The following is a 16,598-nucleotide window of genomic DNA, read 5'->3' as shown; positions in this document are numbered from 1 at the left end:
CTCAGGGTGGTCAGACCAAATTGTGGCAGTCTATTTATCAGTGTTTTGAATTTCCGACTACGCCACCCATGGATTGCGGTCAGGGATAACCGCCGCTGCAAGGCAGACCACTGAGGCTGGTGTTGGTGTGCAGCACAGGGGTAGGATAACTCCCCACGGGAGGAGCGTAGCCTCAGGGCAGCGTGTAGGGAGGATGGGGGTGATGGTACAGGCGCAGCAGTAATCACACAGAGTCCAATGATGCAGTCCAGGGTCTTTTACTCACAGTTGTTATCCAGGTCACTTCTGTCAGCAAAGACTGCCCGAGCCGTGCTGCGTCCACCAAGTGAGGGGCTTGATCAACCTCCAGGTAATTTAGAAGCGCTTCACAGTACCCCCCTTTATGTGTCCTTTCTCTGGCCTCTCATACCCCACCAGTGACCTCACTTCTGTCTGGCTGCCTCGGGCCTTGGCGGGCAAACGTGCCGGCCGTTTTCCCTGGGCCCTATGTGGTGCCTTCCTAGCAGGTTTAGCAGGGGACTGCACCAATGAATGGTCGCAACCTCCGGTTCTTGGCTGAGTGTAGTTTCTCCTCCACCAATTTAGGGATCCGGTTCCCCTTCTGCGGCCTGACCCCTCCACTCAGGTGAATTCGGGCGTGCAGTGGCTGCTGACCGTTCTGCACCCCTGGGGTCCCTCCTTCCTCCGTGTTCCTGCAGCCTCCCTGCTTCCCTTCTTTCTTCCCTCAGGCTCCGGCCTCTGTGCTAGGCCTGCCCAGGGAGCAAAGCCCATGCCGCAGCTCTGCTCCCTGCCTTCTCCTCTCACAGAACTCCCTCCTAAGATGGCCCCCACCTTTTTATACTCCTCTCTCTGTGCATCCAGGAACTGCTTCCTCTCTGCTCCTGCACTACTGGGTTCCCCCTGTTCTGGGTGTTCCCTCCCTCCCACTCCAGCCAGGGACATGGTCTGTCGTGCTCACTGCTGGGAGCACCGTCGAGCTGTCCCCCGGAAATGTGGTGTAATGCATGCAGCTGTCAGGGTCCTGATCCACACTCCATCCTTACCTGGAAGTGAGATACCACACCTCTAACTGAGATGCGATACCTCTGTAGCAACCGAGCCCTCGGGGTACTACAATTACACTTGGGGTTATTTACTGTGGAAAAACGAAGGCTTAGTGGTGATCTTATTACTATGTGCAAGTATATGAGGGGACAGTACAAAGACCTTTCTACTGATCTTTTTCTCTGAGGCCAGAGACGGGGACAAGGGGGCATCTTCTACGTCTGGAGGAAAGAAGGTTTAATCATAATCACAGACGCGGATTCTTTACTGTAAGAGCAGTGAGACTATGGAGCTCTCTGCCGCATGATGTTGTAATGAGTGATTCACTACTAACATTTAAGAAGGGCATGGATGCCTTTCTTGAAAAGTATAATATTACAGGTTATATATACTAGATTCCTTGATAGGGCGTTGATCCAGGGAACTAGTCTGATTGTCGTATGGAGTTGGGAAGGAATTTTTTTCCCCAGTGTGGAGCTTAGTGTTTGCCACATGGTTTTTTTTTGCATTCCTCTGGATCAACATGTTAGGCTATGGGTTGAACTAGATGGACTTAGTCTCCCTTCAACCTTAAAAAAAAACTATGTAATTTAGGAAAATGTGAACACTCCTGGTTGGCTCTTCATCTGCTGGGTTGGCTGTATTGGAAGAGGTGTCGGTCCTGATTATAATAGTTATACTTTAGTGAAATTAATTATTTGGTGCAGATATTGTTGTCACAGGGGTACACATTACTACTGTGGTATATAAAGCACACTATATTTCATTTTTTAATTCTTTGGTGCAGATATTGTTCTCCACACAGGGGTACACATTGTAAAATCGAAATTGTTTTTCTTACTACCGTTGTTTATAAAACAGGCTACATTTCATCTTTTAATTCTTTGATTCTGATATTGTTCTCCATACAGGGGTACACATTAATAATGAACGAGCACTAAATGTGCTCAACTTGGTGGTTCAGTGGTTTCTCAAAACCTACCCAAATCTGCCAGTGCTGATTATGAAATTATGCCATGTGTATGCCCATTTCAGAAAGTCAGCTACAGCTTCCACTACCCTGGCAGTGCTTCAGTAGCGTTTGCAGCTTCCAGTTCACTGACTGGTGTGCGATGTCACCACACATTTGAAATTAACGTTGCAGATGTTGGGAAGGGTTTTTTGAGCAGCAGAGGGCAGTTGTCGAGTACCAGCTTTAACATGCCCGTTGGAATTCAGGTCGGACTTTGCACATAAGAGATGATGAGTGGGCATGGATGTCTGACATCTGTGCCATCCTCCAAAACTTTGAGGACTCCACCAAGATGGTGAGTGACGATGACACCATAATTAGTGTCACCATTCCGTTTCTCTGTCTACTGAAACACTCGCTGCTCACAATTAAAGAGGAGGCATTGCAGGCAGAGCAAGGAACTATACAGGGTGATGCTACACAGCCCAACCTCATCTCATCTCAACGCGGATTTGGTGATAATGGAGAGGAGGAGGATGAGCAGGAGAACATGGACAGCCATACTCTTGGTGAGGACAGAGAAGTCTTGGCTATCTTGGAAGTCTTGATACTCCTCTTTCAGTCTGTGAGAAATCTGTATGAGATTCGCTTAATGATGACCTTTTGTGGCCTAAACCATGTCTTTGCTTATGCACGTTATTTCTCAAAATGCATTGCAGATCAGGCCATTGCCCAACTCTGTAGTCATGAAATTCAAGACGTAAAGAAAGATATTTGTGTGCCAAAGCACCGAGATGTATGAGCTGATGTTGAACGGGCTGCCATTGCTTATGGAACAAGCTGCATTAGAGGACTTCCTGGAAGAAATGACAGCTGGAGTAGATACGGTTTCCCTCTATGCCAGTCCTTTCACCGAGTTAAATAATATGGCTGTAGTGAAATACAACTCTCACCGAGAAGCAATGTCAGACTTAAGAACATTGGGCCCACCAGAGGATTTGATTCGCAGGGCCCCCCTTTCTCCCCCACTCAAGAGTCCCATAGCAGCTGCAAGGTTTGCACTATGAACTCTCCTGAAGGAGAAGTCAGGGCCCACTGGAGGATTCTCCGGTTCTCTGGTGGGCCCATCCAAGCCTGCCGAGAAGCAGACCTGGTTAAGAAAAGACTGTGTGAAGGTTCCCGGACACTCTATGGCTGCTTTATTACTGTGGACTGGCTCCAGCAATCTATAAGACTTAAGATCTGCAATCTGACACATTGGCAAAGCTCAATTCTGTTCTCCCTCTGATATCTAACAAACAGGTCATGCTGGAGAAACTTGAACCTACTGCCAATCAGTATCTTCAGCTCCTTTGTGAGAAACTAATGTTTGGGCAGCCACTCAGTCTACCAAATAAAATTCCTGAGAAGGAAATTGTGGATGGTTTCGCTTCTGGTACTGGGTGCTAATACCAAACCGTGGCGTGCCATTCACTGGATATTCCTGGCTGGTTGGAGACAAGCTCATTCCCAAAGAAAAGTACCAGTGTCACGGAACAACAAGGGTATGTGGACAGCACAACATACGGATGCAACGGGAGATAGAGGGGGAAGGAGGGCCCTTGAGGTAGGGAACAAGGGAAGGGACATCTCCTGACACCAACCTGTGTCTGTCCCTAAGCTCCCCTATCGTTCCCACATGGGTCCTTCCTCCCGTGAGCGATCACATGCCTAAGCCCTCGCTGGCCCTGGACTTAACCTGCCTAGTGCGCAGGCCAGTGAGACACTAGTCTCACGACTACAATAGGAAAACACAATGAAGGGAAGACAAACAATGGGAAGATAACAACATGAAATACACTTATCTCTCCAACAGAAAACTTCACCGCTGCAATAGCAACAGATATCACAGCTTCTCCATAGACTGGCTCCTTCAAAGAGGTCAGCATAGAATGAACTATAACCGGCGGTCAGCTGATGGATCATGTGGCTATTTAAAGGGAGGTGGGAGTGGCACCAACCAACATCAGCTGACCGCTAACAAAAGGCTGACAGCAAGAGACTAACATTTAACCCTTGCTGGACCTAAAGGAAAAAAATACATTTAAATTACAGCATAACCAGAGCTGCCACGAATCTCCAAATTATTCATGACAACCAGCAAGCTAAGGAGATGGTGGCCTCTATCATCATGAAGGAGTTTGCTCGTTGTCTAGGAGATCGACCACCGCTGCTTTCTACCTTGTGAACATTGTGTTGAAGCTTGATTGTCCCCGGGCCCGCAATCCTCTACATCGGGATGATGTGTTCCGTCCCAGGGTCCAACTGGGTCCCGGCTTCCACAATATTAACCCAGTGTGCCATCAGTGAGATGTACCGTTCCTAGCCACAAGCACTTGTCCACGTGTCTGTGGTTAGGTGGTCATTCCCAGTAACTGCGTTGTGAGGGTACGGTTAATGTTCTGGGACCTGTGCTTGTATAAGGCGGGGAAAACACACTGGGAGAAGTAGTGGCGGCTGGGGCACGAGTACCGAGGGACAGCCGCCGCCATGAGGTTGCGGAAACTTCCACCTCCACGAGCCTAAAAGGCAAAGTTTCTAGTGCAAGCAGTCGAGAAATATGGCAGTTTAGTATTGTGGCCTGTGGGTGGCTGCGTATTTGCGCTTGCGTTCCAAGGACTGGAGTAGGGATAACTGAACGCTGAGTGACAACTAAGGAATATACCGACTCCAAGTAAAAAAAAATCTCCCGGCTCCACACATTCCTCAAACAAGAATCTGCAAATACAATTGTGCATGCCCTCATCATCTCCCGCCTCGACTACTGCAAGCTCCTGCTCTGTCACCTCCCTTCTACCACTCTCGCACCCCTCCAATCTATCCTAACCTGTGCTGGACGAATAATCAACCTGTCACCCCGCTATTCCCCGGCTTTTCCCCTCTGTCAATCCCTGCACAGGCTCCCCGTTGCCTAGTGACTCCAGTTGAAAAGCCTAACTTTGGCATACCAAGCCTTTGAAAACCTGTCTCCTCCATACATTTGTGACCTAGTCTCCCGGTACTTACCTGCTCGCAACCTCTGATCCTCACAAGACCTCCAGCTCTACTCCCCTCTTATCTCTTCTTGCCACAATCGCATACAAGATTTCTCCCATGAATCTCCCCTACTGTGGAACTCTCTACCCCAAAACATCAGACTCTCGCCTACCATGGAAAACTTTAAAAGGAACCTGAAGGCCCACTTCTTCTGACAAGCGTGCAACCTGCAGTAACCACCGCTCCACCATACCGCTGCACGATCAGCTCTGCCCCCACCTACTGTATCCTCACCCATCCTTGTTTGTGCGCCCTCACGGGCAGGGTCCTCTCTCCTCTTGTACCCATCGGTGACCTCTTTTCACATGTAAAGCGCCATGGCATAAATGGCGTTATAATAATAAATAATAATAATTATACTACTTGTACTCAATTGATGCCACTTTCCTGGTGTCTGACCTAATTTGATGAGTTTTGGCAGCTTTTGAGTCCGTTTGAAGGTGTTGTGTATGCGTTTGATTTTGCCCCCCATTGAATCCAATGGCGTATGGCAATGTTCGGCGAATATTCAATGAATAAATCAGTGAGTATTCGACAAATAAATAGGTGAATATTGCAAAATTGGCGAACGTAATCCGAACCGAATTGAAATATTCGCTTATCCTTAGTCTACACTCCAATACTGCCGAAGTTCTGGCTTCTTTTCTAACCCAATTGAGAAGGAGAAGGCCCCAAAATCTTAGCATTTCTACTGTGTCTACAGGGGTCTAGTTAGAAAATGATGAAGGGTGGTTTTGTGCCAAAAATTGCTGGGCATAAAAATTAGTTTGGCCCACCATGAGGTTTACAAAATCCTCAGAGAAAAAGACTTTAAAAAAGTCTATTTCCATGAGGCTGGTAGTGTCAAATTTGATTCCTGATTGCGCCACAAAATCAGGAATCAGTGGCTCATAATCTTCGGGGGGTGAGGTCCATTTGGGGTCACTAACAGTGGGTGCTGGTTCATTTTCTGTCCTAGAGTGTCTGCATGGTGGTTCAGCATCACTTGATGAAGAGTCAGAAAAATAAAGGAAGGTGGGATCCTCTCCCTCTCCATTAGTGTCGGAGGCAAGGAAAGCGTATGCCTCCTCTGCCGAATACAGTGATTGGGATGAGCAGGACTTTTATGTGGTGTTTGTGTGAGTACCAAATTTTATTCACGTGTGTGTGTGAGTGCATGGTGTAAACTTCTTTTTTTTATTTAGAAGAGAAAAAAAAGAAAAGAATCTAGAAAAAAAAAAAAAAACAACAACTGGAGGTTGATGCACGGATGTGATTATTTTTTTCGGGCGCTGACTCTAACTCAAACTCAATTCAGTAAAAAATACTGTAGTAGACAACGATTACTATGATATATTTTTCCTGTCCCTATTCTAAATTGGTTTTTTTTTCACAACAACCAGAGGTTGATCACTGATGTGCGTCAGTGATCAGCGCTCAATGGCTGTAGGATGAACGCACAGATTTGATTCTGTTTTTTCTGCGCTGACACTAACCCTAACTCCATTCAGTTAAAAATACTGTAGTAGATGACTATTACTACAGTATTTTTAAATTGTCCCTAATCTAATCCTATCAACTAATCTAAATTATTATTTTTTTACTCTTTACTGTCTGACACTAACTTTAACTCAGTTCAGTGAAGAATACTGTAGTAGATGACGATTACTATGGCATATTTTTACTGTCCCTCATCTACTTCTATCAACTAAGCAAAATTACTTTTTACTCAATTCTTTTTTCACAAAAAAAACAACAACTGGAGGCCGGTCAGTGATGTTTGTCACCCACCAGCGCTCGACTGCTGTAGAACACAAGCACAGATGTGGTGAAAAGAGGGGTTAAAAAAAAAAGACAGGAAAAAAAAAGTTCTTGCCAAAAGTGAGCACAGGTGCTAATCAGTGGTTTGTGTCACTGATCAACGCTTGGCAGCTGCAGGATGCACACAGGAGGTGGTGCAAAGGAGGCGGAGAAAAAATAGACAGGGACAAAAAAAGTCCTATAAAACAGCGAGCATGGACGTTGATCAGTGATTTGCGTCACTGATCAAAGCTCGGCGGCTACAGGACGCATGAAAAAGAAAAAAATGCCAAAAATTGAGCGATCAAGCCTACAGCATCGATCGTAGGCTGAACATCAGTGTTTTAGGCAATCAGCAATCGTAGTTGCGGGGGGCATCACCACTCTTGGGATGACAACTCCATGTGCCCTGCTGCAAGATGGTGCCGGCACCTGACTGCAGCCGCTGTACTGCTTTAAAAATGTGACGTATCCATATGTCCAAGTTCGGTAAGTACCTACCAACCTGGATGCATGGATATGTCCAAGGTTGTAAAGCAGTTAAGGTTTTGCATTTACAATCATTCTGGAGTGCGGCAAACAGAAAGGACAATATACTGTAATTATAACAAAAAGCGTGTAAACTGTTCACTGCCTGATTATAATACCACTAGATGGTGGCCCGATTCTAACGCATCAGGTATTCTAGAATATGTATGCGGCAGGCCGGGCGCAATCAGCAGAGCGGTGTTTAAATTTGGTGCCAATACTGCTGATTGGTTGCGGACGGCGACCGCGACCAATCAGCAGAGCGGTGTTTAAATTTTGCGCCAATATTGCTGATTGGTCACGGACGGCGACCGCGACCAATCAGCGGTTGCCGGCCGAGATCAATCAGAAGTATTGGCGCCAAATTTAAACACCGCTGTGCTGATTAGTCGCGGTCGCCATCCGCGACCAATCAGCAATATTGGCGCAAAATTTAAACACCGCTCTGCTGATTGGTCGCGGTCGCCGTCCGCAACCAATCAGCAGTATTGGCGCCCAATTTAAACCCCGCTCTGCTGATTGGTCGCGGTTGCTGGCCGCGACCAATCAGCAGTATTGGCGCCAAATTTAAACCCCGCTCTGCTGATTGGTCGCGGTTGCCGGCCGAGATCAATCAGAAGTATTGGCGCCAAATTTAAACCCCGCTCTGCTGATTGGTTGCGGTTGCCGGCCGAGATCAATCAGAAGTATTGGCGCCAAATTTAAACACCGCTGTGCTGATTAGTCGCGGTCGCCATCCGCGACCAATCAGCAATATTGGCGCAAAATTTAAACACCGCTCTGCTGATTGGTCGCGGTCGCCATCCGCAACCAATCAGCAGTATTGGCGCCCAATTTAAACCCCGCTCTGCTGATTGGTCGCGGTTGGCAACCGCGACTAATCAACATTATTGGCGCCAAATTTAATCCCCTCTCTGCTGATTGGTCGCGGTTGCCGGCCGCGACCAATCAGCAGTATTGGCGCCAAATTTAAACCCCGCTCTGCTGATTGGTCGCGGTCGCCATCCGCGACCAATCAGCAATATTGGCGCAAAATTTAAACACCGCTCTGCTGATTGGTCGCGGTCGTCGTCCGCAACCAATCAGCAGTATTGGCGCCAAATTTAAACCCCGCTCTGCTGATTGGTCGCGGTTGGCAACCGCGACTAATCAATATTATTGGCGCCAAATTTAATCCCCGCTCTGCTGATTGGTCGCAGTTGCCGGCCGCGACCAAACAGCAGTATTGGCGCCAAATTTAAACAACGCTCTGCTGATTGGTCGCAGTTGCCGGCCGCGACCAAACAGCAGTATTGGCGCCAAATTTAAACAACGCTCTGCTGATTGGTCGCAGTTGCCGGCCGCGACCAAACAGCAGTATTGGCGCCAAATTTAAACAACGCTCTGCTGATTGGTCGCGGCCGGCAACTGCGACCAATCAGCAGAGCGGGGATTAAATTTGGCACCAATAATGTTGATTGGTCGCGGACGGCGACCGCGCCTAATCAGCAGAGCAGTGTTTAAATTTGGCGCCAATACTGCTGATTGATCTCGGCCGGCAACCGCGACCAATCAGCAGAGCGGGGTTTAAATTTGGTGCCAAAATCGCTGATTGGTCGCGGCTGGAGTCCGCGACCAATCAGCAGAGCGTTGTTTAAATTTGGCGCCAATCTCGCTGATTGGACTCGTCTAGCGTCCGCGACCAATCATCACAGTAGTGTTTAAATGTGGCGGCAAGATCGGTGATTTATCGCGGCCGCTATTTAAATGTGGCGCCCAAATCGGTGATTGGTCGCGGGCAGCAGCTGCCCGCGACCAATCAGCAGAGCGGTGTTTAACTTTAGCGCCAAGATCACTGATTGGTCACGTGCGGAGAGCGCGACCAATCAGCGAATCGTATTGGTGAGGACCGGGGAGCGGAATCGTATTAGTGAGGACCGGGAAGCGCCGCTGCCTGTGCGGCTACTTCTGCTGCGAGAACCCAGGAGATGAGCGACTGCTCGCAGTAGAAGTATCCCGACCCGCAGCGCCGCTCCCCCGGTCCTCCCTTCACACCCCAGCCGCTGATGTCCCCACAGTATCCGCATGGTGTTACTAAGGTCCGGACATTTGTGTTAAAAATCGCTGATTGGTCGCCGACGCTGGGCGCGACCAATCACCGATTTTGGCGCCACATTTAAATAGCGTCGGCGACCAATCAGCGATTTTTAACACAAATGTCCGGACCTTTGTAACACCATGCGGATACTGTGGGGACATCAGCGGCTAGGGTGTGAAGGGAGGACCGGGGAGCGGCACTGACATCCAATGGGTCGCGGCCGCTATTTAAATGTGCCGCCAAAATCGGTGATTGGTCGCGGTCTTAGCCCGTGACCAATCACTGATCTTGCCGCAAAAGTTAAACACTACTGTGCTGATTGGTCGCGGACGCTGCCCGCGACCAATCACCGATTTGGGCGCCAAATTTAAATATCGGCCGCGACCAATCACCGATCTTGGCTCCACATTTAAACACCGCTGTGCTGATTGGTCGCGGACGCTATTTAAATGTGGCGCCAAAATCGGTGATTGGTCGCGCCCAGCGTCGGCGACCAATCAGCACCGCGGTGTTTATATGTGGAGCCAAGATCGGTGATTGGTCGCGGCTGATATTTAAATTTGGCGCCCAAATCGGTGATTGGTCGCGGGCAGCGTCCGTGACCAATCAGCACAGTAGTGTTTAACTTTTGCGGCAAGATCAGTGATTGGTCGGGTCCGAAGACCGCGACCAATCATCGAATCGTCTTGGTGAGGATCGGGGAGCGGCGCTGCCTGTGCGGGTACTTCCGCAGCGAGAACCCGGGACATGAGCTGGCGCTCGCAGCAGAAGTATCCCGCCCCGCAGCGCCACTCCCCGGTCCTCCCTTCCGCATTGAGGTCAGCGACGCCGGCGGTCCTTCCGCTGCTACCGGCCGGGAGATGAGCGCCTCGCGCCGCTCATCTCCGGCTGCATCTCTGTCTCGCAGATGGGTCCGGCGGTCGAGGTCCTTCTGCTGGTACCGGCCGGGAGATGAGCGCCTCGCGCTGGTCATCTCCTGGCTGCATCGCCGCTGAGCTCCGTCCCGCAGATGAGCCGCTAACGGCCGCCATCTTTTTTCAGAAATCCCGCGGCGCTGATTGGCCGCTGCCGGACCAATGAGCGACGCGGGATTTCCAGGACATTCAGACAGGATAAGACGATTATATATATAGATATGTCCGTTACACTAATTTTGATCTGTTTATTTTATTTCAGAAATTGAACCCTGATTCTATGATCACTGAAGGGAAGAGAATAGTCTCCGTGTCCTACAAATGGAAAAACAAAAGCAAAGAGTGCAACACTACAGGTTTCAGCAATCCTAATATTCAATTAGTGCAACAAAATATTCGTGAAGAAAATCCTGCACCAACTGAACAGTCAGGTTACATTTCTATCTATGACAACCAGATGCATCAGAATCCTGGAGGACACCCAGAAAACATGCCGCAGACGGTAACACAGCCTCTGGAGCAGAAGGAAGAAAGTAACAACCAAATGGAGCAGGATCCTGAAGGGCATCAAGAAAACATGCAACCGGTCATCACACAGGCCATGGAGCTGGAAGAAGAAAATGCCAAAAAAGAGCAGAATCCTGAGGGGCACCCAGAAAACATACAGCCAATTGTCACTCAGCCTATAGAGATGAGAGAAGAAAATACCCAGAAAAAGGGTCAGAATCCTGCAGGACACCCAGAAAACATGCAGCCGGTCGTCACACAGCCCATAGATGTAGAGGATGAAAGTGACAACCAAATGGAGCAGGACCTTGAGGGGCACCCAGAAAACATGCAGCTGGTCATCACCCAGCCTATTGATCTGGAGGAAGAAAATGACAACAAAATGGAGCAATACCCTGGAGGGCACCTAGAAAACATACAGCCAGTCATCTTACAGCCTATAGAACTGGGGGAAGAAAGTGACAAGGAAGAGGAGCAGAATCCTGAGGGGCTCCAAAAAAACATGCAGCTGGTTGCCAGACAGTCTATAGAACTGGGGGAAGAAAGTGACAAGAAAGAGGAGCAGAATCCTGGAGGGCACCCAGAAAACATGCAGACGGCCATCACAAAGCCTATAGAGCTGGAGAAAGAAAGTGACAACCAAATGGAGGAGGATCCTGAGGGGCATCCAGAAAACATGCAGATGGTCATCACAAAGCCTATAGAGCTGGAGAAAGAAAGTGACAACCAAATGGAGGAGGATCCTGAGGGGCATCCAGAAAACATGCAGCCAGTTGTCGCACAGCCCATAGATGTGGGGAAAGAAAGAAACAAGAAAGAAGAGTATGATCCTGAGAGGCACCCAGAAAACATGCAGCCTGTCGTCATACAGCCTATAGAGCTGGAAGAAGAAAATGCCGAAAAAGAGGAGCAGGATCCTGAGAAGCTCCAACCAAACATGCAGCTGGTCTTCACGCAGCCTATAGAGCTGGAGAAAGAAAGTGACAACCAAATAGAGAAGAATCCTAAGGGGCACCCAGAAAACATGCAGCTGGTCATCACACAGCCTATACATGTGGAGGAAGAAAGTGATAACAAAATGAAGCAATACCCTGGAGAGTACCCAGAAAACATAGAGCCGGTCATCACACAGCCCATAGAAGTAGAAGAAAAAAATGCCAAGAAAGAAGAGCAGGATCCTGAGGGGCACTCAGAAAACATACAGCCGGTCATCACCAAACCTATAGAACTGGAAGAAGAAAAGGCCAAAAAAGAGGAGCAGAATCCTGAGGAGCTCCAAGAAGACATGAAGCTGGTCGTGAGACAGTCTATAGAACTGGGAGAAGAAAGTGACAAGAAAGAGGAGCAGAATCCAGATGAGCTCCAAGAAGACATGCAGCTGGTCGTGAGACAGTCTATAGAACTGGGGGAAGAAAGTGACAAGAAAGAGGAGCAGAATCCTGAGGTACACCCAGAAAACATGCAGCCGGTCATAACACAGCCCACAGATGTGGAGGAAGAAAGTGACAACCAAATGGAGCAGGATCCTGAGGTGCACCCAGAAAACATGCAGCTGGTCGTCACACAGCCTATAGAACTAGAAGAACAAAATGCCAAAAAAGAGGAGCAGAATCCTGAGGGGCACTCAGAAAACATACAGCCAATTTTCACTCAGCCAATAGAGATGAGAGAAGAAAATACCCAGAAAAAGGGTCAGAATCCTGCAGGACACCCAGAAAACACGCAGCCGGTCGTCACACAGACTATAGAGCTGGAAGAAGAAAATGCCAAGAAAGAGGATCAGAATCCAGAAGGGCTCCTTGAAAACATGCAGCTGGTCATCAGTCAGTCTATAGAACTGGGAATAGAAAGTGAGAAGAATAAGGAGCAGAATCCTGAGGGGCATCCAGAGAACATGCAGCCGGTCGTCACACAGCCTATAGAGCTGGAGAAAGAAATTGACAACCAAATGGAGGAGGATCCTGCAGGGCACCCAGAAAACATACAGCTGGTCATCATACAGCCTATAGAACTGGACGAAGAAAATGCCAAGACAGAGGGGCAGAATCCAGAAGGGCTCCTACAAAACATGCAGCCGATCATCACGCAACCCATAGAACTGGGGGAAGAAAGTGACAACCAAATGGAGCAGGATTCTGAGGGGCACCGAGAAAACATGCAGCCGCTCATCACACAACCCATAGAGCTCGAAGAAGAAACTGCCAAAAAAGAGGAGCAGAATCCTGAGGGGCTCCAAGAAAACATGAAGCTGGCTGTCACACAGCTTATAGATGTGGAGAAAGAAAGTGACAACCAAATGAAGCCGAATTCTGAGGGGCACCCAGAAAACATGCAGCTGGTCGTCACACAGCCTATAGATGTAGAGGAAGAAAGTGACAACAAAATGGAGCAATACCCTGGAGGGCACCTAGAAAACATACAGCCAGTCATCTTACAGCCTATAGAACTGGGGGAAGAAAGTGACAAGAAAGAGGAGCAGAATCCTGGAGGGCACCCAGAAAACATGCAGACGGTCATCGCACAGCCTATAGAGCTGGAGAAAGAAAGTAACAACCAAATGGAGGAGGATCCTGAGTGGCATCCAGAAAACATGCAGCCGGTTGTCACACAGCCTATAGAGCTGAAGAAAGAAAGTGACAACCAAATGGAGGAGGATCCTGAGGGGCATCCAGAAAACATGCAGCCGGTCGTCACACAGCCCATAGATGTGGAGGAAGAAAGTGACAACCAAATGGAGCAATACCCAGAAGGGCACCAAGAAAACATACATCTGCTTGTCACCCAGCCTATAGAACTAGAAGAAGAAAATGCCAAAAAAGAGGAGCAGAATCCTGAGGGGCACTCAGAAAAAATACAGCCGGTCAGACAGCTCATAGATCTGGGGAAAGAAAGTGACAACCAAATGGAACAGGATTCTGAGGGGCACCAAGAAAACATACAGCCAATTGTCACTCAGCCTATAGAGATGAGAGAAGAAAGTACCCAGAAAAAGGGTCAGAATCCTGCAGGACAACCAGAAAACATGCAGCCGGTCGTCACACAGACTATAGAGCTGGAAGAAGAAAGTACCAAAAAAGAGGAGCAATATCCTCCAGGGCACCCAGAAAACATACAGCCGGTCGTCACACAGCCTATAGAGATGGGAGAAGAAAGTACTAAGAAAAAAGAGCAGAATCCTGGAGGGCACACAGAAAACAGGCAGCCGGTCGTCACACAGCCCATAGATGTAGAGGAAGAAAGTGACAACAAAATGGAGCAATACCCTGGAGGGCACCTAGAAAACATACAGCCAGTCATCTTACAGCCTATAGAACTGGGGGAAGAAAGTGACAAGAAAGAGGAGCAGAATCCTGGAGGGCACCCAGAAAACATGCAGACGGTCATCGGACAGCCAATAGAGCTGGAGAAAGAAAGTGACAACCAAATGGAGGAGGATCCTGAGTGGCACCCAGAAAACATGCAGCTGGTCATCACACAACCCATAGATGTGGAGGAAGAAAGTGTCAACCAAATGGAGAAATATCCTGGATGGCACCCAGAAAACATGCAGCCGGTTATCTCACAGCTTATAGATCTGGAAGAAGAAAATGCAGAAAAAGAGGAGCAGGATCCTGAGAAGCTCCAACCAAACATGCAGCTGGTCTTCACGCAGCCTATAGAGCTGGAGAAAGAAAGTGACAACCAAATAGAGAAGAATCCTAAGGGGCACCCAGAAAACATGCAGCTGGTCATCACACAGCCCACAGATGTGGAGGAAGAAAGTGACAACCAAATGGAGCAGGATCCTGAGGGGCATCTAGAAAACATACAGCCGGTCGTCACACAGCCCATAGAGATGGGAGAAGAAAATGCCAAAAAAGAGGAGCAATATCCTCCAGGGCACCCAGAAAACATACAGCCAGTCGTCACACAGCCTATAGAGATGGGAGAAGAAAGTACTAAGAAAAAAGAGCAGAATCCTGGAGGGCACCTAGAAAACAGGCAGCCGGTCGTCACACAGCCCATAGATGTAGAGGAAGAAAGTGACAACAAAATGGAGCAATACCCTGGAGGGCACCTAGAAAACATACAGCCAGTCATCTTACAGCCTATAGAACTGGGGGAAGAAAGTGACAAGAAAGAGGAGCAGAATCCTGGAGGACACCCAGAAAACATGCAGACGGCCATCACAAAGCCTATAGAGCTGGAGAAAGAAAGTGACAACCAAATGGAGGAGGATCCTGAGGGGCATCCAGAAAACATGCAGATGGTCATCACAAAGCCTATAGAGCTGGAGAAAGAAAGTGACAACCAAATGGAGGAGGATCCTGAGGGGCATCCAGAAAACATGCAGCCAGTTGTCACACAGCCTATAGAGCTGGAGAAAGAAAGTGACAACCAAATGGAGGAGGATCCTGAGGGGCATCCAGAAAACATGCAGCTGGTCATCACACAGCCCACAGATGTGGAGGAAGAAAGTGACAACCAAATGGAGCAGGATCCTGAGGGGCATCCAGAAAACATGCAGCCGGTTGTCACACAGCCCATAGATGTGGAGAAAGAAAGTGACAACCAAATGGAGAAGAATCCTAAGGGGCACCCAAAAAACATGCAGCTGGTCGTCACACAGCCCATAAATGTGGAGGAAGAAAGTGACAACCAAATGGAGCAATACCCAGAAGGGCACCAAGAAAACATACAGCCGGTCGTCACCCAGCCTATAGAGCTGGAAGAAAAAACTGCCAAAAAAGAGGAGCAGAATCTTGAGGGGCTCCAAGAAAACATTAAGCCGGATGTCACACAGCATATAGAGCTGGTGGAAGAAAGTGACAACCAAATGGAGCAGAATCCTGGGGGTCATCCAGAAAACATTCAGCCAGTCATCACACAGCCTATAGAGCTAAGGGAAGAAAGTGACAACCAAATGGAGCAAGATCCTAGAGGGCACCTAGAAAACATGCAGCTGGTTATCAGACAACATATGGAACTGGGGGAAGAAAGGGACAAGAAAGAGGAATAGAATACTGGGGACACCCAGAAAACATGCAGCCGGTCATTACACATCCTATGGAGCTAGGGGAAGTAAGGGACAAAAAAGAGGAGCAGAATCCTGAGGGGCGCCTAGAAAACATGCAGTCATTACACAACCTATAGAGCTAGGGGAAATAATGGACAAAAATGAAGAGCAGAATCTTGAGGTCACCCAGAAAACATGCAGCTGGACATTAAGCAACCTATAGAGCTGGGGGAAGTAAGGGGTAAAGAAGAGGAGTAGAATCCTGGAGGTCACCCAGAAAACCTGCAGCCGATTGTCAGACAACTTACAGAGCTGGAGGAAGAAAGTGACAACCATATGGAGCAGAATCCAGTAGTCGACATCAGTGATATATGTGACTTGCCAATGGAAATCAGATGAATAAAGCTCATAGCCTTAAGCTGTATTTAACCAACTTTCCAATAAGTTTTATTCCTGCTTGATATTTAATAATTTTGCAGCTTTTTAGTAAAAATATGTTCTTCCGAGAATGTTCGTTTAATTGGTCGTTTATTTAGACTGTTGGAACTGTATGAGTGTGCAAAATTATTATTTTCACCAAAGTTTCACCAAATGTTTTTTTTGATTCTGTCCCAAGATTATTATAAATAGAAAATCCACCAAACTCTGAAGGATTTCACCCAAATGTGTGAATTTCTGCTGAATCTGGTGCCATTGTACATGGTGATCCCTTGCCACAAATATCTG

At 48.1% G+C, this 16,598-nt stretch overlaps 1 protein-coding gene across 4 annotated transcripts in view; it reads left to right on the top strand.

Moving 5' to 3' along the window:
* LOC141164864 (uncharacterized) overlaps positions 1-16,332 on the top strand; it is a 217,883-nt gene extending 201,551 nt beyond the window's left edge. For 2 of the 4 annotated variants that reach the window (XM_073650508.1, XM_073650507.1), the window contains one exon: positions 10,632-16,332. In XM_073650508.1, coding sequence (XP_073506609.1) covers positions 10,632-15,875 — 5,244 coding nt within the window. In that variant the 3' untranslated portion in view covers positions 15,876-16,332. The remainder of the gene's footprint in view (positions 1-10,631) is intronic. The other 2 variants (XM_073650511.1, XM_073650509.1) reach the window with 1 other exon arrangement.
* Positions 16,333-16,598: the final 266 nt, after the last annotated feature.

This window comes from Phyllobates terribilis, unplaced genomic scaffold (assembly GCF_046119375.1).
Source record: "Phyllobates terribilis strain yellow unplaced genomic scaffold, ASM4611937v1 Scaffold_10__3_contigs__length_209671492, whole genome shotgun sequence".
In the NCBI taxonomy this organism is placed as follows: domain Eukaryota; kingdom Metazoa; phylum Chordata; class Amphibia; order Anura; family Dendrobatidae; genus Phyllobates; species Phyllobates terribilis.
Note: the sequence above shows the minus strand (reverse complement) of the source record. Positions and strands in the feature narration are given on the sequence as shown.